The 17038-nt window shown below is 45.1% G+C and overlaps 2 protein-coding genes across 9 annotated transcripts in view; one reads left to right on the forward strand and one right to left on the reverse strand.

The window, feature by feature from the left end:
• The window catches only part of PARP4 (poly(ADP-ribose) polymerase family member 4), a 76723-nt gene extending 72891 nt beyond the window's left edge, over positions 1 to 3832 (reverse strand). The window contains exon 1 of the mRNA XM_061435024.1: positions 3670 to 3832. The gene's annotated coding sequence lies outside the window, so the exon portion shown is untranslated. The remainder of the gene's footprint in view (positions 1 to 3669) is intronic.
• CENPJ (centromere protein J) overlaps positions 3135 to 17038 on the forward strand; it is a 47282-nt gene continuing 33378 nt past the window's right edge. For 4 of the 8 annotated variants that reach the window (XM_061435028.1, XM_061435033.1, XM_061435034.1 and 1 more), the window contains exons 1-3: positions 12188 to 12277; positions 15771 to 16280; positions 16767 to 16890. In XM_061435028.1, coding sequence (XP_061291012.1) covers positions 15837 to 16280; positions 16767 to 16890 — 568 coding nt within the window. In that variant the 5' untranslated portion in view covers positions 12188 to 12277; positions 15771 to 15836. The other 4 variants (XM_061435031.1, XM_061435029.1, XM_061435030.1 and 1 more) reach the window with 4 other exon arrangements.

The raw sequence follows: 17038 nt of genomic DNA on the forward strand, positions 1-17038 counted from the left end.
GGTGTCTGCCCAACAATCAACAAACTAAGGCTTCACATTTCTTGTTTCTTATATGGTCTAAGATCCAGTTAAACGGAAGTGCCTGGATTTAACTCTGCCTTTCTGCGGCATTAATGTTTACTAACTCCTTAACTTCACAGGTGTTGACTGTCTTTCACATGCAGATAGATTGATAATTAGCACTGTGCATAGACAAGAATGCTGATAGACACTGTGAAAGATATGGGACTATGCTATTCAGGTTCATCCACTTTGCTCTCAGTCTCCAACACTCAGAATGCTGTGTTGGCCGGGAATCGAACCTGCTTGGAAGGCAGCTACACTCACCACTATACCACCACTCACCACTATACCAACTCTGCACACGTGTATGTAGCACACATGTATTAAAGAAAAAGCACCTGTGATCCCTCCATCCAGAAACAACCCCAACTGTTAATACGGCAATATTTCTTTTTGGTATTATTTTACCCATATCATTACTATTTTGTACAGTATTCTTATAAAATGTTATTTATTCATATTGTTTATTTAAGTTTATGGACAGTTTCTCTAACTTTTCATGAGAATTTTCCTATGGCACTAAATGTTCTTTTAAAGAATTTGTAGTGGGGCATAAGTTTTCTGTTATTTAACTCCTACCCTGTCATCAGGTATTTGGTTATCTAAAATTGTTCATTATATATTTTGAAGAAAGTGTTAGTATATACATTTTTTTTCCTGTGTGGTAAAGTATACATGGGCTTTCCTGGTGGCTCAGCAGTAAAGAATCCACCTGCAATGCAGGAGACGTGGGTTTGATTCCTGGGTCAGGAAGATCCTCTGGAGAAGGAAATGGCAATCTATTCCAGTATTCTTGCCTGGAAAATTCCACGGACAGAGGAGCCTGGCTGGCTACAGCCCATGGGGTTGCAAAAGAGTTGGACATAACTAGCAACTAAACAACAACAAAGTATACGTAACATAAAATTTACTATTTTAATCATTTTTAAAGGAAATCAACCTTGAATATTCACTGGAAGGATTGGTGCTGAAGCTGATGCTCCAATACTTTGGCCAACTGATGCAAAGAGCAGACTTATTGGAAAAGACCCTTAATGCTGAGGAAGATTGAAGACAGGAGGAGAAGGGAACGAGGATGAGATCGTTGGATGTCATCACCGACTCAATGAATGTGAGTTTGAGCAAACTCTGGGAGATGGAAAGGACAGGGAAGCAGTTAATGGGGCTGCAAAGAGTCATGTCTGACTGAATGACCGAACAACAATAATTATTTTTAAGCATACAGCTCAGTAGCATTAAGTATATTCACATTGTGAAACCAGAATATAAAGATTTTAAACATATTAATAAATCTCTGTCCATGGAATTCTCCAGGCAAGAATACTGGAGACTGTTGCCGTTTCCTTCTTCAGGGGATCTTCCCTACCCAGGGTTTGAACCCGGGTCTCCTGCATTGCAGGCAGATTGTTTACCGTCAGAGCCGCCAGGGGAGGAAATGCCAGCTGAAAAGATGCCAGACTGGGTGGCTGTGAGCCTCCTCTGGTCCAGCAGAGGCTGCATGGGCAGGAGAGAGACTAACACTAAGTTTTGTGAAACTTCAAGTCTGGCCTTGACTCCTGTCTTCCTGCAGGTTCTGTCTGGAGTCTCCCTCAAACACCTGCCTCTTCTGTGAGCAGCTTCCTGACAGACACACACCATCTGTCAATATCTTCTTCTCATACGTTCTCTACATGAAGTCAATCTCACATCTTCAATGGAGACTGCTCTGTCGTATGTGAGCTCTGGGTGTCTTCCACCCATCAGGCCCAGTTCAGCTTCAGGTCCGAAGAAACTCTAGCATTCCCCTCACAAATCCTGTCTCTATCCAGAAACCATGGATGCATCTGGGAGCAAGAGGCTCACTGCCACCCAATCTGGCATCTTTACAGCTGGCATTTCCTTCCCTGATGGCTCTGATAGTAAACAATCTGCCTGCAGTGCAGGAGACCTGGGTTCAAACCCTGGGTAGGGAAGATCCTCTGAAGAAGGGAACAGCAACAGTCTCCAGTATTCTTGCCTGGAGAATTTCATGGGCAGAGGAGCATGGCAGGCTACAGACCACGGTATCGCAAAGAGTTGGACAGGACTGAGGGACTAACGCTTTCCCTTCACTTCAAGAGCCCACAGCAGTGGCTTTAATCACACATCTCTCTGTAATCATGGGATGGCCTGCACTCTTAAGATTATCAGTGTCTCCAGGATGGCAAGCCTATGTGAACAGCTGGTCCTTGGTCATCTTTATATCCTTGGAATCTAGACATCTTTTGGCACACAGTAGGCATTCAACAGGAGAAGGCAATGGCAACCCACTCCAGTACTCTTGTCTGGAAAATCCCATGGATGGAAGAGCCTGGTAGGCTGCAGTCCATGGGGTCGCGAAGAGTCGGACACGACTAAACGACTTCATTTACACTTTTCACTTTCATGCATTGGAGAAGGAAATGGCAACCCACTCCAGTGTTCTTGCCTGGAGAATCCCAGGGACGGGGGAGCCTGGTGGGCTGCCGTCTGTGGGGTCACACAGAGTCGGACACAACTGAAGCGACTTAGCAGCAGCAGCAACAGCAGCAGGCATTCAACAAACGCTTGCTAACTATAAACTCTTCCAAGCATGATTAAAGCCTGCTGTGTGCTGTGCTTAGTCGCTCAGTCCTGTCATACTTTTTGTGGCCTCATGGACTGTAGCCTGCCAGGCTCCTCTGTCCATGCGGATTCTTCAGGCAAGAATACTGGAGTGGGTTGCCACGCCCTCCTCCAGGGGAATCTTCCTGACCCAAGGATTGAACCTGGGTCCCCTGCATTGCAGGCGGATTCTCTACTGTCTGAGCCACCAGGGAAGCCGGAACTTATGGACTGCAGCGTACCAGGCTCCTCCATCCACGGAGTTTTCCAGGCAAGAGTACTGGAGTGGGGTGCCATTGCCTTCTCCCGGAATTTAAGCCTAGGAGTATTTAAAAAAAAAAAAACAACCCAAAACCCTTCTGACAAAACCTGCATTTCTGGGCTTAAATGTCATTAATTCCGCACATCTCTAATGGGACTGTTAAAACCCCTGCAATGGCAAAGCCCACACGCTGCGGCACTGCGTCCGCCCCAGAATACACTTCACGGCTCCACACAGGGCAGCAGCATGTTCTAAGGAGCTGAGACTGCACCCACGTCCGTGCGCTTTGCCGAGGCATCAGCTACTCATTTCCGGGCTTTCCACTTTGGACTCGCAGGTATCTTCCGTGTTTCCGTCCCGGGCTCCCTGTCACTCGCCACGTCGGGCTACAGTCCCTGATTAGTCACCAAAATGCAGTATTAGGCAAGTTTCTTTCTCTGGAACCTAACTTTCAGAAGAAAGCCTATTTAGCACATTGGAAACAAGAAAAAACTATCCAAAAAAAAAAAAAAAACCACCCAAGAAAAAACTAAGTTCTATCTCCATCTGCTCGCTTTTGCGAGCTGGGGACACCCCGAGGCACCCGGCAGCGGGGGCGTCTCCCAGCTGGCGGCGGCAGCGGCCGCCGCGGCGAGGGGGCCAGCCCTTCCCGGACGATCGGCGCGGTCCCCTTCTCGGCCTCACCCCCGGACCTTCAGCTGACTTCCCCGCCCGACCGGTCGGCCGCAGCGGCGCCCACGCACCTGCCTGAGGCTCCGGCCCACTCAGGCGCTGGCGGCCTTGAATTCTCGCCTTCCGACTCCCGGGACTTCAGGACTCGGGACTCCCGTGTCCGGGCACTTCCGGGTTTCGGGCGCGCCCCCCGCTCCGGGTTCTGGGGTTCCGGCGCCGCCCTGCACTGGCCGCGGCGCGCACGGCGGAGCCGTATAGCGCCGCGGATGGCGACAGGACTGTGCGCGGTCTTCCAGCGTCAGGACCCGGATTCATCTTTCAGGCGGGATTTGGGCTATGAGGAGAACTCCAAACTTCGTAGTTTGGGGAAAGCGGTGGTGGTGCTGCCTGAGGAAGGAGGGCAGTTTTCCGGAGTGGGAAAGGAACAATTTCGAGAGGATTTGAGATTGGGGAAACATGAGGCTAATTTTAGTGCAGGATTCTCAGAGTTTGTAGTTCTTGGTAGTGTTACTGAGTAATTAGAAATATGTATTTTCCTTGGTAGCTCAGATGGTAAAGAATCGGACTACCAATTGTGGAGACCCGGGTTCGATACCTGGGTCGGGAAGACCCCCTGGAGGTGGAGGCATGGCAACCCACTCCAGTTATTCTTGTTTGGAGAATCCCATGGACAGAGGAGCCTGGAGGGCTGCCGTCCAGGGGGGAGGGTGTGTGTGTGTGGCGGGGCGGGGCGGGGCGTGGGGAGCGCCGGGGTGTCGCACAGAGTCAAACAGGATTTATGGGCTAAACAAGGCGACAACAATCTGCCATTCCAGAGAGGAGGGGCTGGCCACTCACTGAGTAGAGGGCCGATCAGTTCAGTCACTCAGTCGTGTCCGACTCTGCGACCACATGGACTGCAGCACGCCAGGCTTCCCTGTCCATCACCAACTTCCGAAGTTTACCCAAACTCATGTCCATGGCGTCGGTAATGCCATCTAACCATCCTATCCTCTGTCGTCCATTTCTCCTCCTGCCTTCGATCTTTCCCAGAATCAGGGTCTTTTCCAATGAGTCAGATCTCCGCATCAGGTGGCCAAAGTATTGAAGTTTCAGCTTCAGCATCAGTCCTTCCAGTGAATATTCAGAACTGATTTCCTTTAGGATGGACTGGTTGGATCTCCTTGCAGTCCAGGGGATTCTCAAGCGTCTTCTCCAACACCACAGTTCAAAAGCATCAATTCTTCGGCACTCAGCTTTCTTTATAGTCCAACTCTCACATTCATACATGACTACTGGAAAAACCATAGCTTTGACTAGACAGACCTAATGGGAAATTAATTCTCCAAATAGTGAATAAAATGGGAATAAAAAAGATGTAGAAAGAATATGGATATGAATCCTGACTTTACTACTTAATTCCCAGGGGATTATGGACAAGCTACCTTACAGCAGCGGTCCCCAACAGTTTTGGCACCAGGGACCAGTTTCATGGAAGATGACCATGGGGACCATTTGGCACCAGGGGACCGGTTTCTGCAGAAGGGGTTGGATGATTCAAGCGCATTACATTTATTGTTCACTTTATTTCTATTATCATTACATCATCTCCATCTAGGATCATCAGGCATTAGATCCCAGAGGTTGGGGGCCCCTACCTTACAAGATTGTGTGAGAATCAATTTAGCTGACATCAGCAAAAATGGTACAAGGTCCATCCCTACCCCAAAACAATTTTGGGGGACTGTGTGTGGGAGCAACATGTGGGAGCTTAGTTCCCTGACCAGGGATTAAACACTTATCCCCCTGTAGTGGAACCTCGGAGTCTTAATCACTGGACCACCAGGGAAGTCCCAAAACAGTTTCTTAAATTTATTTTTGAAACATCTTTTAAAACTTGACAAAACCTGTCAGAAAGTACCTTACCAGATCCTAGAAGATAGTCAAAGGTTTACAACAAACAAGCAGATGTATAAATGTTATAGACTGGGGTCCTTGACTCTCTTTAAAATGTTTGTTTATATATTTTTTTAATCTTTGGCTGCATTGGGTCTTCGTTACTGCGTGGGTTTTTCTGTAGTTGCGGCGAGGGGGGCTATTCTTTGTTGGGGTGCACAGGCTCCTCATTGTGGTGGTTTCTCTGGTTGTGGAGCATGGCCTTAGTTGCTACAAGGCATGTGGGATCTTCCTAGACCAGGGAGGGTACCGGTGTCCCCTGCATTGGCAAGAGGATTCCTATCCACTGTATGACCAGGGAAGTCCCCTTGGACTCCTTATCGATAGAAATTGATGAGGTCAGACTTGTGCTGCAGTAAGAGGACGTGAAAACAAACATCAGGTGCCCCTGCTCCAGGAGCTGGGGCGACCTGGTTCTTTAAATAGGGTGAGGGTAGGAACTGATCCGAGGAGGCTTTACTTGGGTGGTTTGCCCACCCTTGCAAGGATCCTGCACAGGACCCTTCTTTTGCTCTCAAGAGCGCAGGGCTGGAGCAGGTGGGATTAGAGCAGGTAGCTGGCATGGGCTGCAGCACCAGTCAGAGCTGCGCTGCCTCTGATGCGCTCCTCAGCAAGTGCACCTATGCCTCCCCTACCCGGTTTAGGGGTCTGAGCCTGTTCTGTGCCTCACAGTCTTGCAGTTGCCTCAGGTGCTGCACCTTTACCCTAACATGAAGCTATGGGTATGTGCTGGGCTGTGTGCTGGGGCAGTCCCAGGAAACCAGCCAGAACCCAGGCAGCGTCGGTCTGCTTCCCCTTGTTTCTGGAGTAAGCAGGCTTGTGCATGTCCCTCACAAGTAGATTCTAGGGTTCTTATAGCCTTTTTATTCCACTGGTTTTCACGCCACCTAAGGGGGTATGTCTTCCCAATGTCAGACACCAGGACTAGGGTGCCCAATAGTGGCTAAAACCACCCCCTCACCAGGAAAGGTCTTCAGGCCCATGATGTCATCTCTCTCCTCTTCTGTGTCCCCTTCCAGGGTGCAGGTCCTGAGCCAATTACTTCCCTTCCTTGATTCTGTGTGTATCTTTCTTACAGGCTTGGTTTTACAAGACTGTCTGTCTCCAATTTGTCTTCAGTGAGGATTGCTCCACATGTAGATCTATTTTTGATGTGTTTGTAAGGGTAGGCGAACTTTGTGTCCTCCTAATCTGCCATCTTGATCTCCCCTCCCTGGAATCAGTAATCTTATTTCTGAAGGGTAAATGTGCTGCTTTAAAAATGTGTAATAAAACATTTAAAACCCATAGAATGCTGCAAGTTGATCTGAAGCATAAAAACCCATAGAATGTGTCAAGAACCATCACATCACAATAATTACAGTAAAGTCTTAACCATCATTGTATTGCTCTGCTGTGATCCCAGCAGATTCAGGCTAGAATCCTCTTTATTTCTACTCCGAATTATTGCTTGGACATTCTAGAATGTAGTGCAGGTGATAATCCCTTCATTGTTTAGACTCACAGGTTTCCATGACCTTTTGCTGCAAGCCCAACCCACCAGCACTAGTTCTGTCCATATTAAAATGACAAGATTTTTTTTTTTAAAGATGTCTTTCTGCATCCAATGTAGTTGTTAGAAATTTTCTTACTGAGGTAACATTCTGGAAATCTGAGCCTTAGGACCTTAGTGAGGAACTCTACTTCCCACAGGTAAAGTGGGCTGTGGCTTTTCTTGCCTTTGCTTAGAGGCTGGGTACTCGCATCTCTCAGGCCCCTCCATCCCCTGCTGGGGTCACCCGGTGTAGCCTGGACAGCATCTGCATGGGAAGCCTCCCATAGCCAGGCTTGAAATTCTGTCCTTTCTGGACAGAGCGGTCACTCCTATCATAACTAGCAAAGAAAATTCCTCAACTCTCTGAAGATTTTTCATGCCCAATTAAAATAGTATTCTTACCAAATGACTTGAGAATTACATATTATTTTTATATCTTGCAGAACCATCTGACATGACCTATTGAGCTGGACTTTGGCAGACAAACTGAGTTCATCAACAGCTGGAAGTCATAAAATTGAAAGGGCCTTGATGGATTTGTTTATGGTATAGATGTGATGATGGCTTCTTGGGTGAGGACTTCTCTAGACTCATCAAGTTATATGTATTATATATAGCTTTTTGTATGTCAGTCATACTTCAGTGTGGTGGATTTTAAAAAGTGAAAAAATTTCCTAAATTTTTACCACATGGTAAGTGTCATACTTTTACATATATATATGTATTTTTTACTATTTATGTACAGCTGTGTCAAGTCATAGCTGTGGCATGCAGGGCTCTTCCTTGGCACACAGGCTTCTCTCTAGTTAAGGCCCTAAGGGCTTATGTACATGAGATATTAGTTTCCTGACAGGGATTGAGCCCACATCCCCTGCATTAGAAGGTGAATTCTCAACCAACCACTGGACTACTAGGGAACTCCCTAGACATATTCTTTTGATCTAACATTCCTGATAATTTTATGAAGCAGACACAGTTGTGTCCCAGTTTGCATGGGGGACGGGTTCCAAGACCCCCACGGATACCAGAATCCCTGAATGCTCAAGTCCCTCGTATAAAATGTATAGTGTTTGCATGTAACCTACTTAGATCCTCCCTATACTTGAAATCACCTCTAGATTACTTATAATACCTAGTACATGTAAATGCTATGTAAATAATTGTAGTGTTCAGGCCTACTGTTAGTTGCTCAGTTGTCTGACTATTTGTGACCTCATGGACTACAGCCCGCCAGGCTCTTCTGTCCATGTAGTAAATAATTGTGGGTGCACAACAAATTCAAGTTTTGCTCTTTGGAAATTCGTGTAATTTTTTTCCCTGCTGTTTTTCCAATCTCTGTTGAGTTGAATCCGCAGACGTGGAACCACAGTTAGGAGAGCCAAGTGTGTTATTAACATCCCCATTTTGCAGATGAGAACAGTTTCTGAGAACAGAACTCCTCTGATCCCAGGCTGCCTGACTCCAAAGCATGGGCCATTGGCCATTATATTACAGTGCCCTCTTGCCTCCAGTGATGACATAAAAGATTGTATCAGAATGGATAATTTGTGGCTAAAATCCCTTGTGGGAGCGCTTAGTCTGACGTTTCTCTACAGCAAGACTTGAAGATGCAATATTTTTCATTGTCTGGTAGTTCCTCCCCTTTCCCCCTTCTACCTTGTAATGGATTTTAAGAACCTTTAAAATTAGTGGGCACCTGGGCTACAGGTGAACATTTATATAACATTGATCTAAAAGTCAGTTAAGACTTGAATGTAGTAAAAGACTAATTTATTCAACCAATAACCAATGTGATACTTGGACTGAATTAGAATAAAAATAGAGTAAAATATAGGCAAAGAAAGTAGGAAATATTTTAACTATTTTAAAAAGATACACACTTGAAAAAAAATAAGACTTTTGGGCAAGCTTTAAGCCAAAGGACTATAATAAATGAGGATGAGCATTTGGTTCCTTGTGTGCCATCTAGCTGTTTGACTTTGGAAGTCTTGGGCTTTGACTTCATCCATAATTAAAAAAAGACAAAAAAAAACAAGAAAACCATGATTTCGGGAAGAAGGACTATTTTTGAAGTAGCTAGCAAAATGCTTTAGGGAAGCCCAATTTTTTCGAAGTGTCTTTAAAGTAATCTTTAAACACATATATGTATTTATTTATTTAGCTGCACCAGGTCTTGGTTCGGAGAAGGCAATGGCACCCCACTCCAGTACTCTTGCCTGGAAAATCCATGGATGGAGGAGCCTGGTGGGCTGCAGTCCATGGGGTCGCTAAGAGTCAGACACAACTGAACGACTTCACTTTCACTTTTTACTTTCATGCATTGGAGAAGGAAATGGCAACCCAGTCCAGTGTTCTTGCCTGGAGAATCCCAGGGACTGTGGAGCCTGGTGGGCTGCCGTCTATGGGGTCGTAGAGTTGGACACTACTGCAGCGACTTAGCAGGCAGGTCTTGGTTGCAGCATGTGGATTCTTTTAGTTGTGGCATGTGGGATCTAGTTCCCTGACCAGGGATTGATCTGGGCTCCCTGCAGTTAGGAGCATGGAGTCTTAGCCATTGGATCACCAGGGAAGTCCCTGTTTTTTAAAATTATCTTTAACTCAGTGGTAGTGTAATAGGAAAGAACTTTCATAGTCTATTACAAGTTAATCACTAAAAAGATGTTGCCTACCAGCTTCAGTCAGTTCAGTCGCTCAGTTGTGTCTGACTCCGAGCAACCCCAAGGACTGAAGCATGCCAGACTTCCCTGTCCATCACCAACTCCTGGAGGTTGCTCAAACTCATGTCCATCGAGTCAGTGAAGCCATCCAACCATCTCATCCTCTGTCATACTCTTCTCCTACCTTTTATCTTTCCCAGCATCAGGGTCTTTTCCAATGAGTCAGTTCTTCACATCAGTTGGCCGAAGTACTGGAGTTTCAGCTTCAGCATCAGTCCTTCCAATGAATATTTAGGACTTATTTCCTTTAGGATGGACTGGTTGACTCTCCTTGCAATCCAAGGGACTCTTGAGAGTCTTCTCCAACACCACAGTTCAAAAGCATCAATTCTTTGGTGCTCAGCTTTCTTTATGGTCCAACTCTCACATCCATGACTACTGGCAAAAACCATAGCTCTGACTAGATGTACCTTTGTTGGCAAAGTAATATCTCTGCTTTTTAATTTGCTGTCTACGTTGGTCATAGTTTTTCTTCCAAGGAGCAAGAAAATTTTAATTTTAATTTCATGGCTGCAGTCACCATCTGCAGTCATTTTGGAGCCCAAGAAAATAAAGTCTGTCACTGTTTCCCCATCTATTTGCCATGAAGTGATGGGGCTGGATGCCATGATCTTAGTTTTTTGAACACTGAGTTTCAAACCAGCTTTTTCACTCTCTTTCACTTTCATCAAGAGGTTCTTCAGTTCCTCTTCGCTTTCTGCCATAAGGTTATTATCTGCAGATCTGTGCATCTGCACATCTGAGGTTATTGGTTTTTCTACTGGCAATCTTGATTCCAGCTTATGCTTCATCCAGCCCAGCATTTCGCATGATGTACTCTGCATACAGCCTTGATGTACTCCCTTTCCAATTTGTACTCCCTTTCCAGTCCTTTGTTCCATGTCCTGTTCTAACTGTTGCTTCTTGACTTGCATAGCGGTTTCTCAGGAGGCAGGTAAGGTGGTCAGTCTGGTATTCCCATCTCTTGAAGAATTTTCCAGTTTGCTGTGATCCACACAAAGGCTTTGGTGTAGTCAATAAAGCAGAAGTAGATGCTTTTCTGGAACTCTCTTGCTTTTTCTATGATCCAACAAGATGTTGGCAATTTGATCTCTGGTTCCTCTGCCTATCAGCTTAAATTATACATAATGACTCATCTCTAGGAACACTGCCTTCCAGGTAATTGGTATTAAGCTAAAATACCTTTGTTTAGCTAAAGTACCTTTGTTTTTGTAGAACTCGTACCAAATATATATTTTCCCCAATTTCAAGCTTCCTGACTAGAAACATCCTGACCAGGCCCAGCCCTGAATGACTGCAGGAAAGAAGAAATTAACACATCTCCTCCAGATGCTGAGGGGAACCAGGAGTAGGTGACTTTACTGCCCTGCCCTGCCTCTGGAGGCTTTCAGTGCAAAAGAAGTTGGAAGTCTAACTCTGCCAAGATGATTCTTTACGGGCCCAAGTACACCATTTTCTCTGTTTTCTGGCTTTTGGAATAAAGTTATCATTCCTTGCCCCAACAACTGTCCATTACTGCCCTGTCCTGTCCTGCAGGGCCAGCAGTAGGCGCTAGTTTGTTTTCTTATACCGGTTATTACAAATGGCACTTCTTTTGATTTCTTTCCCTGGAGAAGGAAATGGCAACCCATTCCAGTACTCTTGCCTAGAAAATTCCATGGATGGAGCAGCCTGGTGGGCTACAGTCCATGGGGTCGCAAAGAGTTGGACACTTTAAATATTTATAAACAGGCACAAAGCCCAAGTTGTGTACACAATGCTACCTTGCATTGCTGAGTCCGCTTCTATGCAGCATTCTGCGATGGCAATTAAGAAAACAGTTTTCGAGCTTTGCACGCCAGTGTTCAAAATACTTATTTTCAACACTGCGCACACGGCCAATTACGCATTAGGCAGCAAAGACAAGCGATAAAGACAAGCAGTTAATTCATCACAAGGTTGTCTCTGCCATGAAATAGTATGGCTGACTGCCTTTACTCGGTCCCGCCTGGCAAAGACAACAAAACTCTAAGAAATCTAGGCAGAAAGGCTTCCTCCACCGATCAGAGCATCCGCAGCCTCATGTTTCCGGGGACGAGGAGACTCACTTCTCGCGAGAGCGCCAGCGAAGCTTTCAAAGGCCAAGGGAGAGGGTCGCTCGGACCCGGAAGTGCTCTGCAGCAGCCATCTCCCCGCTGTTTAGCAGCCCACTACTCCGGCCCCGAGCCCACGCCTGGGCGGAAGGTGCCAGGCCGCGAGCTCCCACTAACGGGTGTCTTCCGGGCTTCTCTGGGAGTTGTAGTTTGCGTGTGTCCGACGGCGCGCTCGCGCAAGCGCAGGGGGACCGAAGGAACTACAGTTTCCAGGAGCCTTTGGGTCTGCGGGCGGAGCGGCGGCGGCAGTGGCGGGTGGTTTGTAAGTGCAGCGTCTCCCCCGCTCCGGCTCTGGCTTGAGAGGCCTGAGGGGCCCCGGCCTCCGAGCGGGACTTCTCGTGGGGAGGGACTTAAGGAGCTGGTTAGTTTGCCGTCCTGAATCCAAGCGGGCCGGCGGTGCGCGGAGGGACCGGCTCGGCCAGTGGGGGCGCGCCACTGGGCGCGGAGGGGCCGTGCAGGGTGCCCTGTCCGCGGTTATTCAAAGCTGTGGGTTTGAAGATTTGCTGTGGGTCGGTGGGTTTCAATGACGTGTTCTTTGGGAGACCGGAAATTCACCTCCCTAAGCAACAAATTGGTTTTCAAGACCTGAGGGTGGGTTTGAATTGTTTGCGTCTACATTTTCTGCTTCGCGTTGCCGAGAATTTAACTCCTCCCCCGGTGCTTTAAAGAAAGCTTGTGTAGCAGTTTTTGGAGGTCTTAAGGCTGTCTGTTTGTTTCACACAGATTTTGATAATAGGAAAATCCGAGTTCACATGCTGATAGTCCTAGGCATTCTGCTGAGTATGCTCCCTTTACCAAGGCCTTAGTATCAATAATAAATAACAGGTTATGCTGAAAAAACAGGATTTCTGTGCATCATGCTGACAGTAAATATACTTTCAGGATCATCGTAATGAAATTGAAATGGAGCAGTGGAGGTTTCTTTTATAGGTGGAGGAAAGGTGTATTACCCAAAGCGGGGTCCACCTGCTCACTGCTCAAAGCCAATAAAGAGGCAAGTTTTGTGGAAAGAAGACAGGACCTTACCCACCCCCTCTCCATTAGGTGGATGGAGGCACCTACATGGAGAAACAGCACAGTTGGCTCTGACAGTCATCTTGAAATCCGTCATGACGGTCCTCTGATTGGGGTCATCTTGTTTGTTTTAAGTACAGTTAATCTTCAGTTTCAGAGTCGGTTTGTTCACATTTTCTCAAGGCCAGGTCTCAGAATTGTAGCAGCTATGTCATGGCTAGTGTCTGGTTGGTCATCATGGAGTTAACGTCTTCCACCTGGTGGGAGTTTCAGTCTCTCCAAGACCGCTCACCCGAATGGCTCGCAATATTATCACTAACCCATGACAAGGAACTACAGGGCCTTGATTTTGCTTAATGACTTAAGCTGTTACTGTTTTGTCCTGTTTGCTTTTCTTTACTTCTGCTTTTCCTTCCTTCTCTGATTGAACTTATTCTTTGGCTGAAGTTTTTCCACAGACAAAAGGCAGGCTGAGGACCCCTGGGCAAGGATCACAGGGTGTTTCAGATGCAGACGCCTGAGTGTTGCATCACAATGGTGATGCCCCTTATCAGTGCATCTAGACAAGTCTCAGAGGGAAAATGCACTTGTCAGTCTGGGAGGAAAATTTTCTAGCCTTTTTTGTTTTTTTTTTTTAATAAAATTTGAGTATAGTTAATTTACAGTGTTGTGTTTCAAGTGAATAGAAAAGTGATTCAGTTATATATACGTACATATTCCTTTTCAGTTTGTTTTCCTTTCTAGGTTATTACAAGATAGTGTAGTTCCCTGTGCTATACTGTAGATCCTTGTTTACCTGTTTTATGTGTAGTCGTGTGTATCTGTTAATCCTCATTTCACTTCAGTCGCTCAGTCCTGTTGGACTCTGTGACCCCGTGGACTGCAGCACACCAGGCCTCCCTGTCCATCACCAACTCCCAGAGTATACCCAAACTCATGTCCATTGAGTCAGTGAGGCCATCTAACCATCTCATCCTCTGTCAGCCCCTTCTCCTCCTACCTTCAATCTTTCCCAGCATCAGGGTCTTTTCACATGAGTCAGTTCTTCACATCAGGTGGCCAAAGTATTGGAGTTTCAGCTTCAGCACCAGTCCTTCCAATGAATATTCAAGACTGATTTCCTTTAGGATGAACTGGTTGGATCTCCTTGCTGTTCAAGGGACTCTCAAGAATCTTCTCCAACAGCACAGTTCAGAAACGTCAATTCTTTGGCACTCAGCTTTCTTTATAGTCCAACTCTCACATCCATATGTGACTACTGGAAAAACCATAGCTTTGACTAGATGTACCTTTGTTAGCAAAGTAGTGTCTTTGCTTTTTAATATGCTGTCTAGGTTGGTCATAACTTTTCTTCCAGGGAGCAATCATCTTTTAATTTTATGGCTGCAGTCACCATCTGCAGTGAGTTTGGAGCTCCCCAAAATAAAGTCTGCCACTGTTGCCACTGTTTCCCCATCTATTTGCCATGAAGTGATGGGACCAGATGCCATGATCTTCGTTTTCTGAATGTTGAGTTTTAAGCCAACTTTTTCACTCTCTTCTTTCACTTTCATCAAGAGGCTCTTTAGTTCTGTTAATCCTAAACTTCTAATTTATTCTCCCTCCATCTGCTTTGGTAATTATAAGTGTTTTCTGTGTCTGTCTGTTTCTGTTTTGTAAATAAGTTCATTTGTATCATTTTTAAATATTCCACACATAAATGATATCATTTAATCTCTGGATCCATCTATGTTGCTACAAATGGCATTATTCCATTCTTTTTTTATGACTGAGTAATATTCAATTGTATATATAGACCACATCTGTATCCATTTATCTGTCAACGGACATTTAAGTTGCTTCCATGTCTTGGCTGTTGTGAATGGTGCTGCTGTGAACATTGGGGTGCATGTATCTTTTCGAATTAGAGTTTTCTATGTATGCCCAGGAGTGGGATTGCTGGATCATATGGTAACGCTGTTGTTAGTTTCTTTAAGGAACCTCCATTCTATTCTCCATAGTTGCTGTAGCAATTTACATTCCCACCAACAGTGTAGGATGGTTCACTTGGTAGATTATGAACACAAAAACAAAATGCCACTAATAATGAGAGGAATGCCAAAATAGTGATGTCAGAGACCTCTAGGGATACAGATAAGAGACTGCCTCGTGGGCGGGAAGGTAGTTATAGGAAGAGGAGGAAGGGACAACAGGAGACGGTGCCAGATAAAGCCTTGGGGTGGTGGTGACTTGTTCTGGAACTAGGAGGAACACTGCTTCCCTGGTTGGGCAAAGAAGCAGTATTGGACTACAGTCAGAAGCATTGAAAGTGGTTAAAGCGGGTAGTAGTGGATATAGATAGTGACTTGTTTTTCTTTCTTTTTTTGTTTTTCTTTTGGTAATCAAATAACTGAGACGAGCTTTAACTCCCTTAGGTTTTTTGTTGTTGTGTTGTGCTCCTTCGTGTCTGACTCTTTGTGGCTCCATGGACTCTGGCTTCTCTGTCCATGGAATTTCCCAGGCAAATACTGGAGTGGGTTGCCATTTCCTCTTCCAGGGATCGAACCTAAGTCTCTTGCAAAGGCAGATTCTGTACCACTGCGCTACCAGGGAATCCTGCTCCCTTAGTTTTAGGTCTTGATTGATTATCACTTGTGTAAATTGATCCATAACTGATTGAATCAGAGGGAACTTTGATTTTTGATCCCCTCAGTGTGGATTTTTTTGAGGACATTTAAAAAAATATGTAACTAATTCCTTGATTGCTTTGCTAAAGTCTTTTATATAAGAAATACTCAGTAGATTTTTGTGCTAGGTTGAAGTTTGGGTAAAGTAGCTTGTTTTCTGTCTTCTTTCTGCAGGTGTTGGAAATTAATAACTGTTCCATCTTTTACATTATTTAAATACAGTACTGCCATTGGACCAAAATGTTTCTGATGCCAACCTCTTCAGAGTTAAACAGTGGGCAGGACTTCTTAACCCAGTGGATGGCAAATCCTTCTCGGGCTGGGGTCATATTAAATCGTGGATTTCCTATTTTAGAAGCAGAGGAAGAGAAGCCAGCAAATGTGAACTTTTCTACCAGCTTTCCTATTAAAGCCACAAAATTTTCAAATAGTTTCAGCTTTATAAGGGAAGAAGATTCACTTCATGAAGAACAGAAATTGGAGCCTAACAGCCCGTACAAGTTACAGTCAGATAAACCTGAACCACAGAGAGTCTTTCCTTTAACTAAAGAGGGGCCACAGCTAGTGGCACGTCAGGATGCTCCTGGACAATGGAAAGATAGCAAAAATGAGTTTATCGCAGATCTTTTGAGTGAATTAAAAGAAGTGCCTTATAAAGACCCACTTGTTAAAAAGCTTGAACAGGTAAAATGGGGTTTGACCTGATACGTATGTGTATGATTGCACAGTTATTGCAGGTTTCTGTTTACAATGAAAAGTCATCTGTTCCAGGTCTTTGTTTATCTTTTACTCATAATATCATACTTTGAGGTGAAACATTAAAACATGATTGATATGTAAGATACAAATACAGCACTTAACAGTATCTTCCTACCTCATTTTGTAAAAACTAATTTAGAAATGATTGATCAAATATTAGTTGATTTTAAATGGACTGATACCGATCCTACTTTAAGAATCAAAGGATTCATGTGTTTTTTCTTTTTTTTTTTCTCAGTCGAGAGTTTATAGAGTTTTGGTGGCAGATTAAGTTACTTAGGCATCCATCTTTGGAACTCTTTATTAGAGAAGATGTGAGAAGGGAGCTGGGAGGGATTAAGATTAATGTTAAGGAGCAGAGGTCCATAAAGAAATAGTAATTTTAATTAAGTTAATTTTATGTCTAAAAAGCTGAAAGAAGAGCAACAGAAGAAGCAGGAGCAGCTGAAGAGGCGGCAGCTCGAGCAGTTGCAGAGGCTCATGGGTGAGCAGGAGGAGCTACTTGCCTTGGTGTCTGGGCAGCAGACACTCCCAGGTATTATTTACTGAGGCCTTTGGTTAGTACCGTGGTAGGCAGTTATACACGTTTCCTGTCTTTAGTTGTTTGACAGGTTATTTCTACCATTTCTCTGTTATGGTTGCCAACTCCAATTTCAAGCCAGATAGACAACTATGGGTCGGTA

The sequence above is a fragment of the Bos javanicus genome, chromosome 12 (genome assembly GCF_032452875.1).
Source record: "Bos javanicus breed banteng chromosome 12, ARS-OSU_banteng_1.0, whole genome shotgun sequence".
Lineage (NCBI taxonomy): Eukaryota > Metazoa > Chordata > Mammalia > Artiodactyla > Bovidae > Bos > Bos javanicus.